The following is a 19,410-nucleotide window of genomic DNA, read 5'->3' on the forward strand; positions in this document are numbered from 1 at the left end:
ATCGTTGTTAACTTTGAGAACTTAAAACCATAATTCATCGACCAAGCATCTATCTTATTGAGACAGAGTTAAAACTGTCTCTCAATAGTCCGCATATTTTTCCTCGACATGAAACATTAAAATCATGCACAAACAAAGGCCCGCCAACAGAGTCATGTTTCGATAAGCTATTGATTTTTATACTAAACCACGCTACCGATAATATGCTACTTCGTGGAACACCCTGAACTTGATCATAAATGTCTGACAAAGTGGATCCCACACGTACCTGGAAATTTAAAAACCGTGATAGGAAATTAATCTCAATCCTATCTCATGGAGGTTCTTTAAAATTCCATATTTCCAGGTGGTATCATAAGCTTTTTCTAAGTGAGAACAGTTCAAACACCTTTTGAAATCACTGGTACGTTATTCAGTGACATGAGTGGTTTCACTACAATGTGCACAGGTTATATTATTTTTGCAGGAATTTACACCATGGCCAAATTTCCCTCAGTGGATTAGGGATATATATGTCAACATCTATTTTACAGTATCCTGCTCTGACTGATTTTGGTGCAGTGGGAGATGATAAGGAAAACAGGTACGTATTTGTTTGGATTGTTTCAGTACCTTGACGCCTGGTGAACCTTTTCACAAATGTAACACTTTGCACCCTCATTTCAGAAACAATATCCAGTTCGATATATCATTAAATAGTCTATCCCGATCTCTACTAATTCCTCTCCTGGTATTGAGAGATCTGTGAGGAGATACACTGACGGGGACTCCGACAAATTCATCAATTGACAACAAGTTTGTTTCTTGTTTGGCACATCGTGGCACATCGTCGCGAGAAAGGATGGAGACGTTTGCACAACGTGAACAGCCAGGTGTGCGAGAAAGGATGGAGGTGTGCGACGACACATCGTGAACAGCCAGGTGCGAGAAAATGACGGCACAGCATAACTTTGCCGGCACTTGTGCACGTGCTTCGCGTACACCTGTTCCTCTCTTGCACTCCTCCCTCGTGACAAATAGTGAGTGAGTGAGTTACGTTTTGCGCCGCTTTTAGCAATATTCCAGCAATATCACGGCGGTGGACACCAGAAATGGGCTTCACACATTGTACCCATGTGGGGAATCGAACCCTGGTCTTCGGCGTGACGAGCGAACGCTTTGACTACTAGGCTACCCCACCGCCCCAACAAATAGTGAACTGTGCCAAAATTTTAAAGATAGTTTCTTAAACAACTTTTATATTTTTAGGACATAAATTCTGCCAAAAACTCACAGAGCTGGTCTGATGTTTTGATTATGATCAGCGTTTCATTGAGTATTATATGTTTATTAGTTTTCGAGTTAGATTGCAATTCATCGGTCCACTTTTGAGACAAAAACGGACTATATATAGTCACGACTATATACTGAACAACATAAGTTATGAAACATGTATATTCTAGGGTATACTTGGCAAAATTGGGCGCTCAGTCTTCGCTATGAAAACAAACATCTCCAAACATCTTCATGAGCACTTCTGTTTGTGTAATAGGACATGAAGTCATCTCATAGATGACATCCGTACCTTATCATCATGCTTTGCGGGTTAACCTCTTTGGTCATGTGGACAAAGCTTCCGGTTTCGGATAAGAAGGTCCGTAGTTAGAATCCCAGAACGTGACTTGGAAATTTTAAGGCCGCTATATTTGTGTTCAGTATATAGAACTGTATACCATATCCGTCACAGAGTGTCACTGAATGTTTTCGGACTGTCTGATATAACCATACACGCAGGCTGTGCTGTTGGCGTCTCAACTTGCCCGGGCTGGGTTTTCCATTATGGTGGGTATTTCGAGCATGAAGACTAATTCCTAACAACGGGGAAAGTACTATGGTTATACAACTTTATTATTATTGTAAGTGACTTCTCCTCGTAGATGCTAACACCGTTATCAAGCGTCGTTTAAATTAATAATAAAGAAGTTGTACATCCATAGAATTTTCCCGTTGTTCAACACACCTACTTCTAAATGCCACTCAAAGCAGACTAATTCTACCACAGATAATTGATAACATTTTATTGTACATTCCATTACAGCACAAGGACACATACGTGTCAACATCACATACATTTCTACAGCACTCAGTTGGAACCAATACAACAAAACCCCGTTAATCCGCACATCGTTAATCTAGACCCTCTTCCAGGCGTCTTCGAGAACGTTTCTGTACAACGGGTTTACTTCAAAGTGATGTTTGGCTCCTGGAATATGTTACGGTGGCATGTTTCCATGGTAACTGTATTCCTGATTAACGGCTTTTTATGAAAGACATTGGGCACCCTGACGAGACACTACATGGTGAGATTATAACATGAAACGTCAACTTGCAAACATCAACGGAACATTTCGGCCATAGCATGAAATCAATTACACTGGCTCTCTGGAATATGTGGGAAGACAATGCTAGTATGTATTGTATGAGTTCTGTATGGTGATGGGAAGCGTGCAATCGCTGGAGTAGTACGTCTTTCGTCTGGAAATCCTGATTTATGGGCGAAGACATTTGTAAACATGAACTTGTTTATAAAGGGACATCCCTAACAGTTGTCCGTTAATTACCGTGTACGTGAAATAGGGTTTGTCAACACAATGTCATTTATTAAATGTATAGCGTGAGGTAGCCTTGTGGTTGAAGCGTTCGTTCATCACTGCGAAGACCCGGGTTCGATTCCCCACATTGGTAAAAGGTATAAAGCCCATTTCTAGTGTCACCCATGATATAGCTGAAATATTGCTAAAAGCGGCGTAAAACCATTACATGTTCACAATCAACGGTCATGTAAATGGGTAAGAGTCAACATTATCTATCCCCACATGGGCACAATGTGTGAAGCCCATTTCTGGTGTCCCCCGCCGTGATGTTGCTGGAATATTGCTAAAAGCGGCGTAAAACAAAACTCAGTCAGTCAGTCAGTCAACATTATCTAAATACTCTAGATGTTGAGCAATAACAAAGTCATACTTTGGTCAAATAATGTTTTAAGGTTTATGGAATGTATTAACTGCATTGTGTGCACTGTAAATATTTGTGGTGTGGTTCAGTGTGAAACACGAGCACTAAGAACATGAAGATACGAAACAATTGGTCAACCTCAAAACGAAAACAAGGATGGCATAAATTAAATCACATCTTCTCAAGCATGTAACGAATGTTAACAAACAAATAAACAGGTTATTTCAAAGGCAATATTTTGAGTTAAAGGAGTCGTATTTTTCTATGCTAGAATGTTTTAGGGCTGCCAATTCTGAAACTAGTTGAATCGTTCCTCTCTTGACGTGACGCGTTAGTTTGAATGGAGCGTTTACAGAGTGTGTAGCGGCAGTTAACTTTGGCAGTGTTCGGAGTTTTGTACTTCTATTCTCTGTAGGGAGCCGTGGTGGGTCATTGATGTCACGGAAGGATGTGGAGTGTCCTGCACTTTTATTTCTGTCACGTGACTTTTGAGGTCATTGTTAACAGCGACTATCACACAGATGAGTCAACAACAGCACATTCTCACACAATAACAAGCACCAACGTCCTCTCCTCGATGCAGACACGTCATGCTTTGGGTGAGCACTCCCACATTCTTGAACCAGATTTCTATACATTTCAACATACTTTGTACAGAAACAACAATGTGCAACAACAATGTGAAACAAGAAATTTGGCAAAACAGTCATTCAAAAGCTCGAGGTCACTTCTGGTTGAGCTGCCTGTCCATATGCGCCTGCGCAAAGTGGACGAAGAGTTCTGACATTCTGGACGCCATGTTTTTTTTGTGTCACAGATTTCATCTTCTCGCTCACTTCTCGTTCTTCTTGAATAGCTGCTTGAAGCTTCTCCAAAACTTCTTCTTCTTCTTCGGACACACTGCCGTTGTGAGCGCCCCCTGGAACACGTTCTTCAAACCGTCCCCTGTCAGGGACGAGCACTCTACATAAGCTTCCGCGCCGACCTTTCTGGCCAGCTTTTTGGCTTGGCTCAGGGATACGCATTCACCCGGATACTGAGCATCGTCCCTGAGATCCGCTTGAGTTCCGACAAGGATGAAGCGGGTTCCGGGTTTGAATTCCTTCAGCTCTGGGATCCATCGTGTCCTGACGTTAGTGAATGAGTCTTGACTTGCCACGGAGAAGCAGACGACAAACACGTCAGTGTTGAAGTAGGACAAGGTCCGCAGACGATCATACGTTTCCTGAAATATTGAAGAGAACGTGATTAATCTGACAAACTAACAATGAATAACACTTATCTTCGATACCTACCTCCCTTACGTTATGTACATACATACATACATACATACATACATACATACATACAGACAGACAGACAGACAGACAGACAGACAGACATACAGACAGACATATAGACACACGCAGACATGCATAGACATTTGCATACACACATATATACATACATGTACATACATACAGACAGACAGACAGGCATGCATGCATGCATACAGACAGACAGACAGACAGACATGCATACATACAGACAGACAGACAGACATGCATACATACAGACAGACAGACATGCATAAAGACATGCATACATACATATATACATGTACATGCAGACAGACATACATACATACACACACATACAGACAGACAGACATGCATACAAACATGCATACATATATACATACATATACGTACGTACATACAGACAGACAGACAGACACACACACACACATACATACATACATACATACATACATACATACATACATACATACATACATACATACATACATACATTTCTCTTAGAGACGGTGGACTGGAAATATAGAAATAGAAAATATACAACCATATTTCATATGTTTAAAAATGAATGTTCTCCCAAAATATAACATTATGATTATAAAGGACGGTGAATGTTTACCGAAAAATACATATTTTGTTTTTAAAAGGGTCGTAAAAGCTTTTTATCATTTTTCACAAAGAAAGGAACAATGCAAACCTTCCCAAAGGCGAATAAGATGAATATGTCACAGGTTTGACGATTACGTCACAAACTATAAAAACAAGCATTACCTGCCAACCGTGTTTAAGACAAAAGCACGCACTTTATCAGAACGAGGCTCGTTGACCTCGGCTATTCACCTGTTCATAACTACACCGTGCTATAACTATCATCATCACATCCCAAAACGTGCCTCCGTGGCCTGGGGACACTAATATAGCTTTTTAGCTTTTTATTTCCTTTTAGCAGCATGACGTAACACTAATAAGATGCGTGCCCAGATGGTTCGCTGATTATTTATCCGTGTGGGGGCGCTTCCGACTGTGTTTTACATCCTTGATTATTTTATTTTGACACATTTATGGTTTTCAAACACAGATTCCGGACACATTTGCTACGAATAGTCTCTAGAAATATTCATATTCTTGAAACACCGACCTTCAATATTTCCTGTCTCGGTACTCCCTAATAAAACTAATTATAGGAAACTGAGGTTTGTTCTCATATTTATATTACAAAACGGGACGTGTTTGTTAGGAATATACTGACCTGTCCGGCAGTGTCCATAAGGCAGAGGTGATAGTACCGGTCGCCATGGTCAAGGGACACTGAAACAAACAAAATACATTAATGGTTTGACAGGAAATATATTACCTACTTAGGCGACATCGCCACAGTCATCCAAACTATAACAATCGCGTTCAGAGTTACATATTCTCACACCACAAACGGTAGAGCAAGAACATTTATATAATTCAATATTCATGTGGAAAGCCATTGCCAATGTTTCGATTGGAGCAATATGATTGAGTAAGGATTAAGGCCGTGGGACGGCTTCCCAACAGCCCCGATGATGATGATGATGATGATGATGATGATGATGACGACGACGACGACGACGATGATGATGATGATGATGATGACGACGATGATGATGATTAACATTGTTTACAGTAGTGAGTGAGTTTAGTTTTAACGCCGCTTTTAGCAATATTCCAGCAATATCACGGCGGGGGACACCAGAAGTGAGCTTCACACATTGTACGCATGTGGGGAATCGAACCCAGGCCTTCACCGTGACGATCCAACGCTTTAACCACGAGGTTACCCCACCACCCCTGAATACAAAAGACCGACAATATTTTATTTCACAACAGGTGTGTCAGCGACGCATGGCTGCTTGCCTGGCGTATACTTCTCAAATACCATGCCTTGCATACATACTGCAACCCGATAGCATAATCACTGACACACCTATGTGTATGCATACTTCAATATATCCATTCAGGGTGTAACAATGTCATGCACAGATGATGTACGTACTTCACCTGGTAATTACAGATAACAGATTACCTGTTTACACATTCCGTTGCATCCTAACCAATGATTACCGGTAAGAGGCGCGTGACAGGTGTGTTTGTCAAAACGCTGGGTACTAGATAACCATCATCATTTATCGTAGATACAACTGTATGTAAGTGACCCTGAGGTGAATGTTGTTTTTCACAAATGCTTCAGTCACATGATAAAGGTGAACTCATTTAACAAGCTGTTACTTCCATCAGGCGCCATCATCGTTCGTCTACACCTGTTAGTTACCTACAGACTACCTTTCTATAACAAATTGGTTCTAATAATAATTTATAAAATGGTCATCCCTGGACGCGATATACCTACACGACTGATTCCAATAATGACAATAATGATAATAATAATAGTTATAAATCAAAACACATACAGAGTATGCCTCAGACATCAAGACCTCAACTGAACCCACGTGAAACCTTTAACTCCAACCAGCTACAGCTATAAAGAAATTTAAAATAATTTAAACCCAAACTTGCCAGCGGGGAACCCTAGCGTTAAACGAGGCTGCATCTTCGTTTTTATGGACAAAAAGCGGTGTGTCTTTTATTCTTAGGAGTGGACATACCTAAACCACGTGACACAAAATTCCTCGCAATCACGTGACAACTTATACCCGATTCGAATTTGAATACATGGCCGGGTTACGAGTAAGACAGGTGCTAGAGGTATTACATATTTGGAAGATTTGTACGTGCAAAGCACACAATAATTAGGCTTACATACATACATACAAACTTATTCTCTGCATGTGGTGCATAATAGTCAGGGTATCATGAAATGGTTATTAATTATTTATAATCATATTTTCTTTTGTGGTCTTTTAATAGCTTTACAAAGAAACCCGTGTTCTGTGAAGCTAATTCTAATGCCCTCCGTAGTTTACATTCTGAAACTTCAGTCTGTCTCTCCGCTTCGTTTCGCTTTAAGAATGCCAGTTTTGTATTAACCTTGTCTGGGTTTTTAAAATAAAAAGTCGTTAATAGGATATATATTACACGCGTCAAAGACTGAGGGCAGCTTTATAACAGACTGGGTAGTCACTTGTTATTTGTCCATTTTCGAGTACATTGTATGTCTTTATGGCGGATTAAAGGAATTCCCGAGGCTATTCGCATGTACATGAGAATTGTGAAACTTGGTTTGATCCGTCAAATAAGAATGTGGACTTTGTATTGGTTATTCAACACAGGTTGGTAAGTGCCTCCTCACACTCCCGACAGGCTGTTGACACACACACGCTAATGATCCGCTGGTGAAACTGGGACCGTGAAATTGACGCATGGGTGTCAGTTTTATTCTGTCCAGTGATACAGAGAAGGGGTTTGAAAATTCAGGACGTAACGGAATTCTTTCATAGATTGGCTGCTTATGGTACTTGAAACTATATCAAATATAACTTTATTTGAAATATACTAGTATATTTAGTGTTTAATTGATTGTTTCAGAGTGGAAATATAGCTTAACCGCGTTAAGGATGATTAATTGTGCACGTATTGTGTATATTAAATATGCTAACAGAGTATTTGAATCAGGTTATGCTTCTTGCGGATACATTAGGGAGGAATACACCGGTTAGTGGCTGAAACTTATGTGATTAACATCACTACAGCAACTTGTCGTTATATAAGTACAACAATCAGCTTCATATTTATGTTAACTTTTGGTTCTTCCGAATCTTCATGTAACGCCGAAACAGGTCATACACAACGCCCCAAGGTCGAGTGCATGCACTTAATTTTTCAGCAATCCATTCTCGCAATAAAATATGTATATTTGCTTGATTAGTTTGGTATATTTTACTCCAAGGATATGACTGTAACTGTTCCGAATCCTCATGCAACGCCTAGACAGGTCACACAAAACGCCCCGAGGTCAAGGGCCAGCACTTCTTTTTTCAGCAACGCCCCGACTTTTAGCTATTCTCGCGTGGCCATTCGCTGACCACTGAGGGACAATCGGGAAACAATGTCACTGCCCAGACACTTGACATATGAAAACAATTACGTGGTCTTGAACCTTGGGCGGACTCTCACGTCTCGCGAATAGCTGGGAGAAAAGCTGAATGTAAAACAAAGCGTATGAGGAACAATTACGTCATGCAACGTGCTCCGGTGTGGAAGTCGACGTGAGCGCTGCCTGTACCTAACACTGGGTCTTGATGTGGGATGTGTGTCTGTGTGGCTGCAGGAGGGAGGGTAGTCAAGGTGACTGTGCTGGACTAACACCGTGAGAAATGACATAATCGATTTTACGCACTAAGCATAAACAGGGTCGGAGCTAGAACACAACCTTGCTGTAACCCTGATTTAACCAAGAGCATGAGTACTTTTGTGTCAACTGGTGACTCACACGACCCTTGGATATATTATAAAACATGTGTACCTGACATACAAAATACTGAATATGTATGAAGGTTGTTGTACACATGTGTAGGTACAGCAACATACGTCACACAAGATACTGTATGTCGTATAATCATATGCTTAACATTTCCAGTACCATGTCCAATGTGAGATTGGTTATAACGCAAGTATGCATTTGATGCTAGTAAATAGTAACTAATATAAAACAGCTCCGTGTCAAGTGTACGCTGGGTTTTGAAAAATCCTGTATGAGAATCTTTTAATTTCCGATTTTAGTTTCAGAAAATATCAGTGTTTGTGGATTACTTCGCACACATTACCATACAAAACATCTTATTGTGTGATCCTGTAAGCAATAGAGAAGTTATTCCTTTTAAAAGCAATACCAGAGAGAAGTGTTTCCTTTTAAAAGCAATACCAGAGAGAAGTGTTTCCTTTTAAAAGCAGTACCAGAGGGGATAGAGCTGTAACACTTGTTGAACTTGGTGTTGTCATAACTAACAAGAACATTCGCTATTTCTTGTCCCATTATTTATCAAAGTAACTACAACCGGAAAGCTTCCAGCAGCGACCTCTCACAGCTCACCTAATGTATCAAGTCTTCTGCATTACACAGCAGGGGACAAAAGAGTCTTACAGACCACAGAGAAGAAATAAGAGGATTGCGACGTGTGGGGATATTAATCTTCTTACCTATTATGACTATGAACGGTCAACGCTGGCTCAGAAAACCTTGCGATACAATGCCTTGTATGTGTTAGGGTTAGGTTTTATCATTCATATATTTTGTCTTTCTAAAAATATGTATTCCTTGGTGCATATGCTGCACACATGTGTAGTCTCTGTTACAAACCCCATGACATATATACTGAGAGAAATAAATAAAGGAACACAGGAAAATCAAGCGTTCCTTTGATATTTTCCAGTTTTCACCACCAGCTTTGAATAGCGCTGTGGGAGGAAATCTGAGAAAGAAATAAAGGAACACTGCCATGAAGTGGTGTTCCTTTATTTGTTTCCCTCAGTATATTTAAAAGAACTCTCGCCACTCCTACTCAGTTTTATATTTATCCCTTTAAGCTCAAGAATATTATAAGAGAGGGTTCCTTTGTGAAAGTTTTAAGCCTCTGCATACCTTATTTCGTGGACTGTATGCCGCTCTAATTGTTATGCTTATTACTACCTCTTTGGTAGTGAAATGTGTATAAACATCTGTCAGCTGACTGAAGTTACTACTTATTTTTCATTGTTAATCGTCTTGTTTATCATCCGTTGTCTTTGCCAGACATCATGTGGCCTGTGTATGTGTTCATGTATCCATTGACAACCGTATGTTTGAAAACGGTATCTATACCGAAACGTCGCGATTGTACAATAAAGAATTGGATCAACCATAAAGACTTATCATCCCTATTACTTACAACTTTTAGAAAACAGTTATCTATTTTATACACTGACTGAATTAAGTTATCAGTTATCTTATAAACTGATTGAAGTTACTAGTTATTTTATAAACTGACTGAAGTTATTAGTTATTTCACAAACTGCCTGAAGTTATTGGCTATTTTATACACTGACTGAATTAAGTTATCAGTTATCTTATAAACTGATTGAAGTTACTAGTTATTTTATGAACTGACTGAAGTTATTAGTTATTTCACAAACTGCCTGAAGTTATTGGCTATTTTATACACTGACTGAATTAAGTTATCAGTTATCTTATAAACTGATTGAAGTTACTAGTTATTTTATGAACTGACTGAAGTTATTAGTTATTTCACAAACTGCCTGAAGTTATTGGTTATTTTATAAACTAACAGAATGGAGGAAGGAATTTAACGTCACATCAGCAATACTGTAACATGTACAATTCATACATCAACAGTATTGCATTCAGAATACATCAACACCTGACTGCAGCCACAGACTGTAACATATTTACGTCTAGTCAACTAATGTGGCTCCCGTTCAAGACCGAATCACTCAACGAAGTACATAAAATAACATGTGCTGCAACAGGCTAAGAACAATACATTGATCGTTTGAATATTGCTTCACACTTCTCTGTCAATCAACAGTCAGGACCGTGTGTTGTTATTTGAACTAATTAACAGTCAGTTTACGTCCACGCTTGTTTGTCAGTTCACGTTGACAGGGATAAGTTGACAGATTTATTGTCTGAGACAAATTCGTGTTAATTATTTTCTAAACGACCGGCGAGACGTACCATCAGACGATAGTCTGTTGGTGTTTTCAAATTAAACTTTCAGAATTATAACTTCATGTGGTTCTATTTTATCATACAGTCATATCCAACAAGTACCTTAGATCACGGATATGTATCGACATACAGAATTGTGTTTAGAAAGCTATAACTCTCATACCATTTGATTCATTAGTTTGTGAACTAAGAAGAATATATTAATTGTGAATAAACTTTTTTAAATCATAAACACTTATTATATTGTGTCCTACCAGTGAAAATCTACATGCCAAAAACATCAAATGTTGATAAAAACTCACCAGCGTAACTGTCAAAACAGGTAGGTATGTACTCTTCCAGGAACCGTCCATCAATATATCGGAGAAGCATGCTAGTTTTCCCGACTCCTCCATCGCCGACGACGACACATTTAATTTCTCCGCCGATGTTTGCAACCATGATGTAAGTAATGTCTCAGACAGCGATATATTTGTGCCTCGTGTCTCTTCAGCCGAGCTTGTATCTACTGACTCACTCGATCGCCTGTAGCGGTTTTGACAAGCCCCGCATGACGCCGTAGTCACGTGACAGAGAGGATCCCGGGATTTCCGTTTCTATATTTAGCACTCCAGCGGTGAATTGTTGTCGGTTACACTTCATCTCAAAGAGGATTACTCACAGTGTTTGGGCCCGACGTATATTTTGCGACAATCAACGAGGGTGTCAGTTTTTTAGAAATGGCGACAGGGCGTGTGCTTCAAGATTGGTGTCAATTAGTATTGAGAATCAGTCATACCCCGGTTTGTAGGTGACGAATATATACAGCGCGGCTACTGCTAAAGTTCACATGTATGAATATAGAATCTGAACTTTTTCATTTGAGTAACTTTTTTTTTTAATAAAAAAGTATTTATTCATAAATAAACTATTCCTCCAAAACAGTTTTAAGTAAGTATGTGGTATGGGGTATGAAGAATCTTTACTGACGTGTGATGGGGACTTAAAATATGTTTTTAAAAAACCTTAAATAGTTATTCGATGGTGATGTATCTAGTTGTTTTTGCTGTGCACTGTTTCCTATTAATTGTTTGATCGTTTGTAATTTGTTTTGTTACATCAAATTTATAGTGTTTTCTATATTTTACCAGTCTGTTCATGTTCCAAAATAATTACAATAGAAGCAAAAGAACACATCTAACAATAGACAATTAGGAAGTTCAACAAATACCCCATATATTTTGGAGGTGATTGGATATAGCAGGAAACAATGGTAAATATAGGAAGGAATCTAATTAACCCCACCAACCAAATAACAAGCTGAATTCCAAGATGATTGTAACTGGTGAGGAGAAAACTAGATGACAATTGACTTGTTTTGACAGATTCTGACTAAGTGAGAGGACACCTGACAATCATATGAACTATCTTTATTTACAAATCAGTGGCGCCAGTCCAGATTAAAGAATGTGTTAGTGATTAGGAAGTTAGTGTTTTGGCTGTCTGTTTTGTTAGTCAGATGTCTGATGTTTGTCTGTAAGTCGGTATATTTACGTGTCATGTATGAGAGGTAAAACAGCACACAGTCAAATAATGTCTGTACGTGTTGGTTCAGTTCTTCGTTTTGTACACAAAGCTGTTAAATTGGGGATATACCTGAAAGCATGTTTATCAACAGCGCTTAAAAAATATCACTTCAGCACAAGATTGAGAGGTAACTGTCGTCGTTAAAATCGATAATTGCCAATCAGCTGTAGAGATTGTCATACGTTCGGAAGTGAACTCAAGAGCGTATGATTTGTGCATTGAGTGTCAGTTGTAATCACTGCCACACACGTCTCAATCTGACTAAATAACACTGGATGATTAGTATTGTAATTAACAACGTGTTTAATTATTCACGCGGCCAGTGACAGGAGTAATTAACATATACATAATTAACAGATTCCGTGATAACATAATCAGATGTGTCACATTCGGAGGAGATTACAGTGAAATGCATTGACAACAGTGCATTACACAACATGTTCATTTCACGTGTACTACTGAGGGTGGTGATATGTAGATCGGGAACAGATTGCACTTGTACGACCCGTGAAGATCCGGGCTAGAATTGATCTTTAGCAACCCATGCTTGCCGTAAGAGGCGACTAATTGGATCGGGTGGTCAGGCTCACTGACTTGCATGGTTGCCATCGTATCCCAATTGCGTAGATCAATTCTAATGATGTTGATCACTGGATTGTCTGGTCCAGACTCGATTATTTACAGGCCGCCGCCATATAGCTGGAATATTGCTGAGTGCGGCGTAAAACTAAACTCAATCAATCAATTGTAGTTGTACATCTGTACTCATATACGGTACATTTAACCTGCTGCAAGTGTTTGGTTTAAACATATATTTATATTCAAATTAAATTGAATAGGGATCGGTGAACAAGCAGATGTTTCAGCTGAACAATTTGGCATTGTTGGAGTTAATTACTTCTCATTTACTCCATTTTATTATTATATTTTAAAATAATTATGATTCAGTATGTGAGAAAGACTAACGTCGGCACTTCCTCTAAACTAACCCTAAATACTTCCTCTAATTACATTACTCAGCGTAATTAGGATATTGAAAGTAACCGTAATCGTATTAATTTATGATGATTCTCAATTGTGTCTTTTCATGGTAATTATTATATTTTTGAAATATCTGAATCATAAATATTGACACGCACCTTGTCACTCAGTGCAGCTGGCATCTTGACGCATGTCAGTGTTGTCAATAGTGAAATGAACAAGTGTTACTGTTATGACAGAGTGAATCAGTGCCCGGTGATATCCAGGTCACGCGCCATAGAAGGGAAGCCGTTATAGCGCAAGACGTATAAGGCCACCCGAGCTGGGTAGATCCATATTACGATGGTTTGGGTGGCATATGAAATGGAAAATAATAATCTGGTACGGTGAATCACTACTATTTTAATATTGTGATTCAGTTTTGATGTATAGTGCTAAATGAGGTATATAGGCTGTAATGTTAAACGGATTAATATACTTTGGATTAAGATTAACTTACATTATTAATACACCTGTATGGCAATATCATTTCCTGTATTAGATATACATTGCATTGCCTGTCTGGAAATGTCAATTTTATGGACACTCTTTGTACTGATTTCCTGAAATGAATCCACAGACAACATGATGGTGCATGATGGTTTATCGTGCAAGCCTACTGATACACCTTGCTGTTTGACATGGATACCGCGCTCAAACATTCACTGTGTTCGAGCCTACATGTCCTTGTTTTATTCCAAGGCAGGGTAACAACAAGCAGCATTTTAATGTCTTGTGGTAAGACGCGGCACTGGAATCAAACCACGGACATACAGCCGTCCAGGCAGATGCCTTACCCACTAAACCACCACTGTAGTTTTCATTAAGTTTAATTTTAGCAATATTGTGTGTGCGTGCGTGCGTGTGTGTGTGTGTGTGTGAAGAATCGAACACCCGGTTGTCTTTGGCGTGATAAGCGAACGCTTTAACCGCTAGGCTACCCCACCGCCCTGCAGTTTTCAGCATTTTGTTTAATTACTAGTATTCAAATCACAGGAACAAGTGAGTGAATGAATATTGCTTAAAGCCGCATCGACTAGTGTCCGAAATATTAACAAGTGGTCTACTGGTTTAAAGTGCCACAGTTCGGCTTACAGAGTAGATTCGTTGTGTACAGGGCTATATCCCCACACGACGACTTCGTCAACGTTGGAAACTTGTGTATAAACAAGATGTGAATGTCTGTGTCGTTGACGAATGTTAACATTAACCAGCGTGTAGTCTAAATACGTCATCAGTGGACTACACCGTGTCCTCACATTCATCACTGTCCCTCCGATAAGTGTATACCCCTGTGTTATCAACTACGTACGTGTACTGTGTTACAATGTATACATCTATGTACATTTGGCTACATCACCCCATTTCCTTTTCGATCCAAACTTAGTTTGATAATATCACATCCTTGTCTATGTATGTAGTGTTGTTTGTGTTAGGAAATAATTTGCCTCTGTTCTATACATTTAGCTGATCTAATGCGGGGTAGTGGTGTGGATGTGGAGTTGCTGTTGAATTAGACAATCCCTGTGTTTGCTTCGTTCGTACGTCCGCCTTGTCGTCCGTTCGTTCATTTATTGTTAGCTGTTTAACGCCGCACTCATCAATATTCCAGCTATGTGGCGGATGTCTGTAGAAAATTGAATCTGGACTAGACAATCCAGTGATTGACAACATGAGCATCGATCTCGTTCATTTATTGAGAGAAAGCGACAGTTTGTGGTAAAAATTGTAATTTGTCAAATTGATGTTAAAGTAATAAGTAACAGTTTGTGGTAAAAATAGTAATTTGTCAAATTGATGTTAAAGTAATAAGTTACAGTTTGTGGTAAAAATTGTAATTTGTCAAATTGATGTTAAAGTAATAAGTTACAGCTTGTGGTAAAAATAGTAATTTGTCAAATTGATGTTAAAGTAACAAGTTACAGGTCAACAAATATAACACATGTATTATAATTTAAACCCCTGAATAAAAAAACATTTGAAAACGTATGTTACCTCCATACTGAATAAAAAACACTAGATAACATTAATGTTTGGGGAAATAGTTTTTAGTGATAACTGAACACACGTATTTCACAAATTGGTCTCCAAAATATTCATGATCCAAACATATTTTGTTCAGTAAGATATAAACCATTAGTAGTAAGTAATACTGGAACTTAAAATAATACAATGTTGCGAAAAACCCAACCAGTTCATTACAGTAAATTGTGCCAACGGACCATATCCGTATCGACCTTTGTTCAAGGTTCCGAAAATCTCAAAAACATTACTCTGAAAAAAATATTATTGTCTTCGTAAGTTGAGGAGTGCTTAGTGATTATCCTCACACAAACTCACGAATCGGGAGACAATACCAGCTAATTAACAGGCACAAAACATGTCGATAAACAACTAATCATTAAATTCCGCATGACAGATACACGACTGTTTTGTTAGCTTAAGCTGTACATATCTTGTCAATTTCACGGCGAGTGATGTCGGTTTACCTGTCAGGATTGACGACTCCGCTTGTTAATAGCATGTAAATAAACAAGCTTTGTTACAGAGGACTGACGCGAGGGTCGTTAGACCGACAGAAGATCTGGGTCGAGCGTAATTAGTTTCAGTCTAACGGTTGTCTGTTTTGTTGGTCTGGCATGTATCTGTAAATCTGTATATTGACTTTTAAAGAGACTCTCTGTCTGTATATAACACAAACAAGCATTACTTAATTCTCAACTAAACAACACATATGCAGAAGAAATGTATTGAAAATTATTTTTGGTAGTTACTGTTATATCATTTGGTGAAAAAATATACATTGTATATATTTCGAAAAAAGTAAAATTTTTGGGATTTGGGCTGGCCAAGTACTTAAAGCTGTATCTCGTGGTGCAGAAGACGCGGGTTCGATTCTCCTCATGGGCACAATGTGTGTAGACTATATCCTGTATTCTCCGCAATGATATAAAATCGGCGTGAAAACTTGCTCACTGTCACCAAGTATAGTCTATAAGTGAGTTGATCACTGTATTGTCTGGTCCAGGTTCGAGTATTTATAGTCCGCCATATCGCTGGACTATTGCTGAAACAAACAGACAGTGATCAACAGCATGAGCATCGATAATCCATTGGGATACTATGACATGTGTCAATAAAGTCACAGGTTTCGTTAGCCACCTCTTACGACAAGCATGGGTTGCTGAAGACCAATTCTTACCCGGATCTTCAATAAATGTTTATGGAAAGGGCGGAAAACATTTGCTTAATCCATTTATCAGACCTTTTATATCAATAAAATATACTTATGAAACACACTGTCAACGTGTCAGATTTGACGCCAGTCAGTTACCATATTACGATATATGTGCTTTTTTACAATCCATTTTTTTATTGCATCCTGGTTTATTTCGCTAAAAGCTACAAACGTCCAACGCAGAGTATTTCCATTTTGAAATCTGTAACGCATAACGAAGCACACCAATCACCTGTCATCATAAATCACGGCGTGTGATTTCACTGTCAGTGAGTGTTGTCAGTTGCACGTCAATCACGTCTCGCTGTGTATTGACAGCACGATTATCCAGCCTAGTGTCCGCCCGCGGCCCGGCATCAAACGTCAGCGCTAACTATCACGTGTGTTAATATGATTATGAAGTATGATGAAAATGCCTCTGTCTGGGCTATGATTCCAGGTCATCACCTGGTTATGGGAATGCCAAGGGATAATCGTGTGTGTACGTGTTTCCTAAGTCACGCTGACAATTCGGTCACCGTAAAGGATACGTATATCGGTGATTATGGGTAACAGATGCGGGGACTTGCGTATGCTGAAGATGCATGCATATTCACATAACCAAACACCGCTGTGTCTGAATTAACTTCTTCGAGTTGTCCGATGTTCGACACAACCGCAAAATTGTGACCAAAGAACTAGTACGCAGGGGCTAAACTGTAACTTTGACAACCGCAAGGTCGACGCAACGGTGATGGACTACCACGTGAAAGAAAGTACACCCATGGTTTCTAAAATGAACCAAAGAGACTCAGCAACAGAATGCACCGACCAAGAGCAATCCCGTTAGTCGTCTCCTAATACAGGGGCGGTGGGATAGCATTAAAGCGTTGGCTCGTGAACCGGGTTCGAACCACATGGGTGAAATTTCTGGTGTCCCCGCCGTGATGTTGCTGGAAAGTACGTAAAACCAAACCAGTCAGTGGTACAGACGATCGCGACCCGTGAAGAAAATCAGTAACCCATGCTTGTAAAGAGACTAACGGGAGTCAGGGTCGCTGACTTGGTTGACAGATCGGTTCCCATGCACCGACTCATGCTGTGTGTTCACTGGATTGTCGAGACCGATTAACGGCGTAAAACCAAATCACTCGTTAGTCGTATCTGAACAAACCTAATACATATATCTGTCCATACAATTCATTTATAAAAGTGTACAGAACCATTCAAAACGAATTATGAGAGATAAAAATGGTTTAAAACAAGTTTTAACCATATAATAATACGTTTTAGAATAAGAAAGCAGAGCTGTATTAAAACATATAGAATGACTCAGACAGGTCAAGTATGGACGACAAATTCCACAACGGTGTATTTATAGTAGGAAGTACATTTAATGCAGATCGCCCGATGTGGACTGGTTCGAATCGGATCGCGAACTGAAGGAAATAATCTTCACGGTGTAAAACCAGCACGAAAATTTGATCCTGGAATGTATAGTCTGCTAGCTGTGCTTCAATCAAGCACAAACATTACGGCAACATTTCGATAGGTACAAAGATGAATCCTCTGTAGTGAAAACTCACAAAATATACACGATCCATAATAAAGGTTACACTAGCTGGTCGATCACTGAACCATAAACGGTCGATCACTGAACCATAAACAAGCCAGCCTGATTTTAATCAGATCCATCAAATACTACTTACATACAACCGTTAATCACTCATTGGACCTGGGGATCAAAGCGTCTAACAATGGCCAAACAATCGCTACATTTAAGCAAAGAAAACAAGCAGTCAAGGTACTTGATAACAATCACGGGGTGATTAGTCTTGTAAATCCAAGGTTTGTTTGTTGTGCCTCGTGGGAAAAACAAATGGCGACACACACGGCACTGACATGCAAATATACCTTTGTCCTTGACAAAACCGGAGCGGACAGAACTCGGTGGAAATCGTAAGCTTTCAACATGTTGTCAGATAAGGAGAAAGGTAGGGATTATAACGTAGACGAGGATTAAACCTGGATCCGGGCTTTCAGCTAGAGATCTGATAACTTTATCCAGCCCATATGGCACTTAACTGCGGGCAAGGGAAAGTTTACCCATTTTGTTTCTGTGTACTTGAAAAGTGAAAGAACTAGTAATACATATCATTATGCTGTTTTACCACCACTCAGTTTTGCAACAGTTTCTACAAAGTAAGCTGCAGCTGAGTAATTGTGTGTAAACTGCTTGGGTATCGAAGACAGGGTTAAGAAACGAATTTGTGACAAGAAGACTCAGATCTTGTTTGGAAAATGTAAATTTGCGCGTAAAAATCCCAATTTATTAAATTTTCAAAGACGAGATCTTTGAGATATCATAAGTCACGCGAATGTTTCCGTATCCTTTACTAATTTTAACATTTTGTAATAGTTTTGATCTAATCAAATATCAAAATATCTTTTTATAAATCATACCACCTCCACCACCACGTCATCATCATCATCATCATCACCATCATCATCATCGTCATCATCATCATCATCATCATCGTCGTCGTCGTCGTCGTCATCATCATCATTATCATCATTCCCCTAAACCGTCGCCATCCTATGTTTTTCTTGCGAGTTATGAACACAACATACTTATACCTGATTATTTGCAAAACGTGCGTCAA

General features: G+C 39.2%; 1 protein-coding gene across 1 annotated transcript; it reads right to left on the minus strand.

The window, feature by feature from the left end:
- Nucleotides 1–3,003: 3,003 nt before the first annotated feature.
- Nucleotides 3,004–11,461, minus strand: LOC124289888 (cell division control protein 42 homolog). The gene is made up of 3 exons (XM_046726560.1): nucleotides 11,247–11,461; nucleotides 5,542–5,600; nucleotides 3,004–4,219 (listed from the first exon to the last, which is right to left on the minus strand). Exons 1-3 carry the CDS (start codon nucleotides 11,383–11,385, stop codon nucleotides 3,827–3,829), a joined length of 591 nt encoding a protein of 196 aa, XP_046582516.1. The 5' UTR covers nucleotides 11,386–11,461; the 3' UTR covers nucleotides 3,004–3,826.
- Nucleotides 11,462–19,410: the final 7,949 nt, after the last annotated feature.

The sequence above is a fragment of the Haliotis rubra genome, unplaced genomic scaffold, assembly GCF_003918875.1.
Source record: "Haliotis rubra isolate DU_JTF1 unplaced genomic scaffold, ASM391887v1 Scf450, whole genome shotgun sequence".
In the NCBI taxonomy this organism is placed as follows: domain Eukaryota; kingdom Metazoa; phylum Mollusca; class Gastropoda; order Lepetellida; family Haliotidae; genus Haliotis; species Haliotis rubra.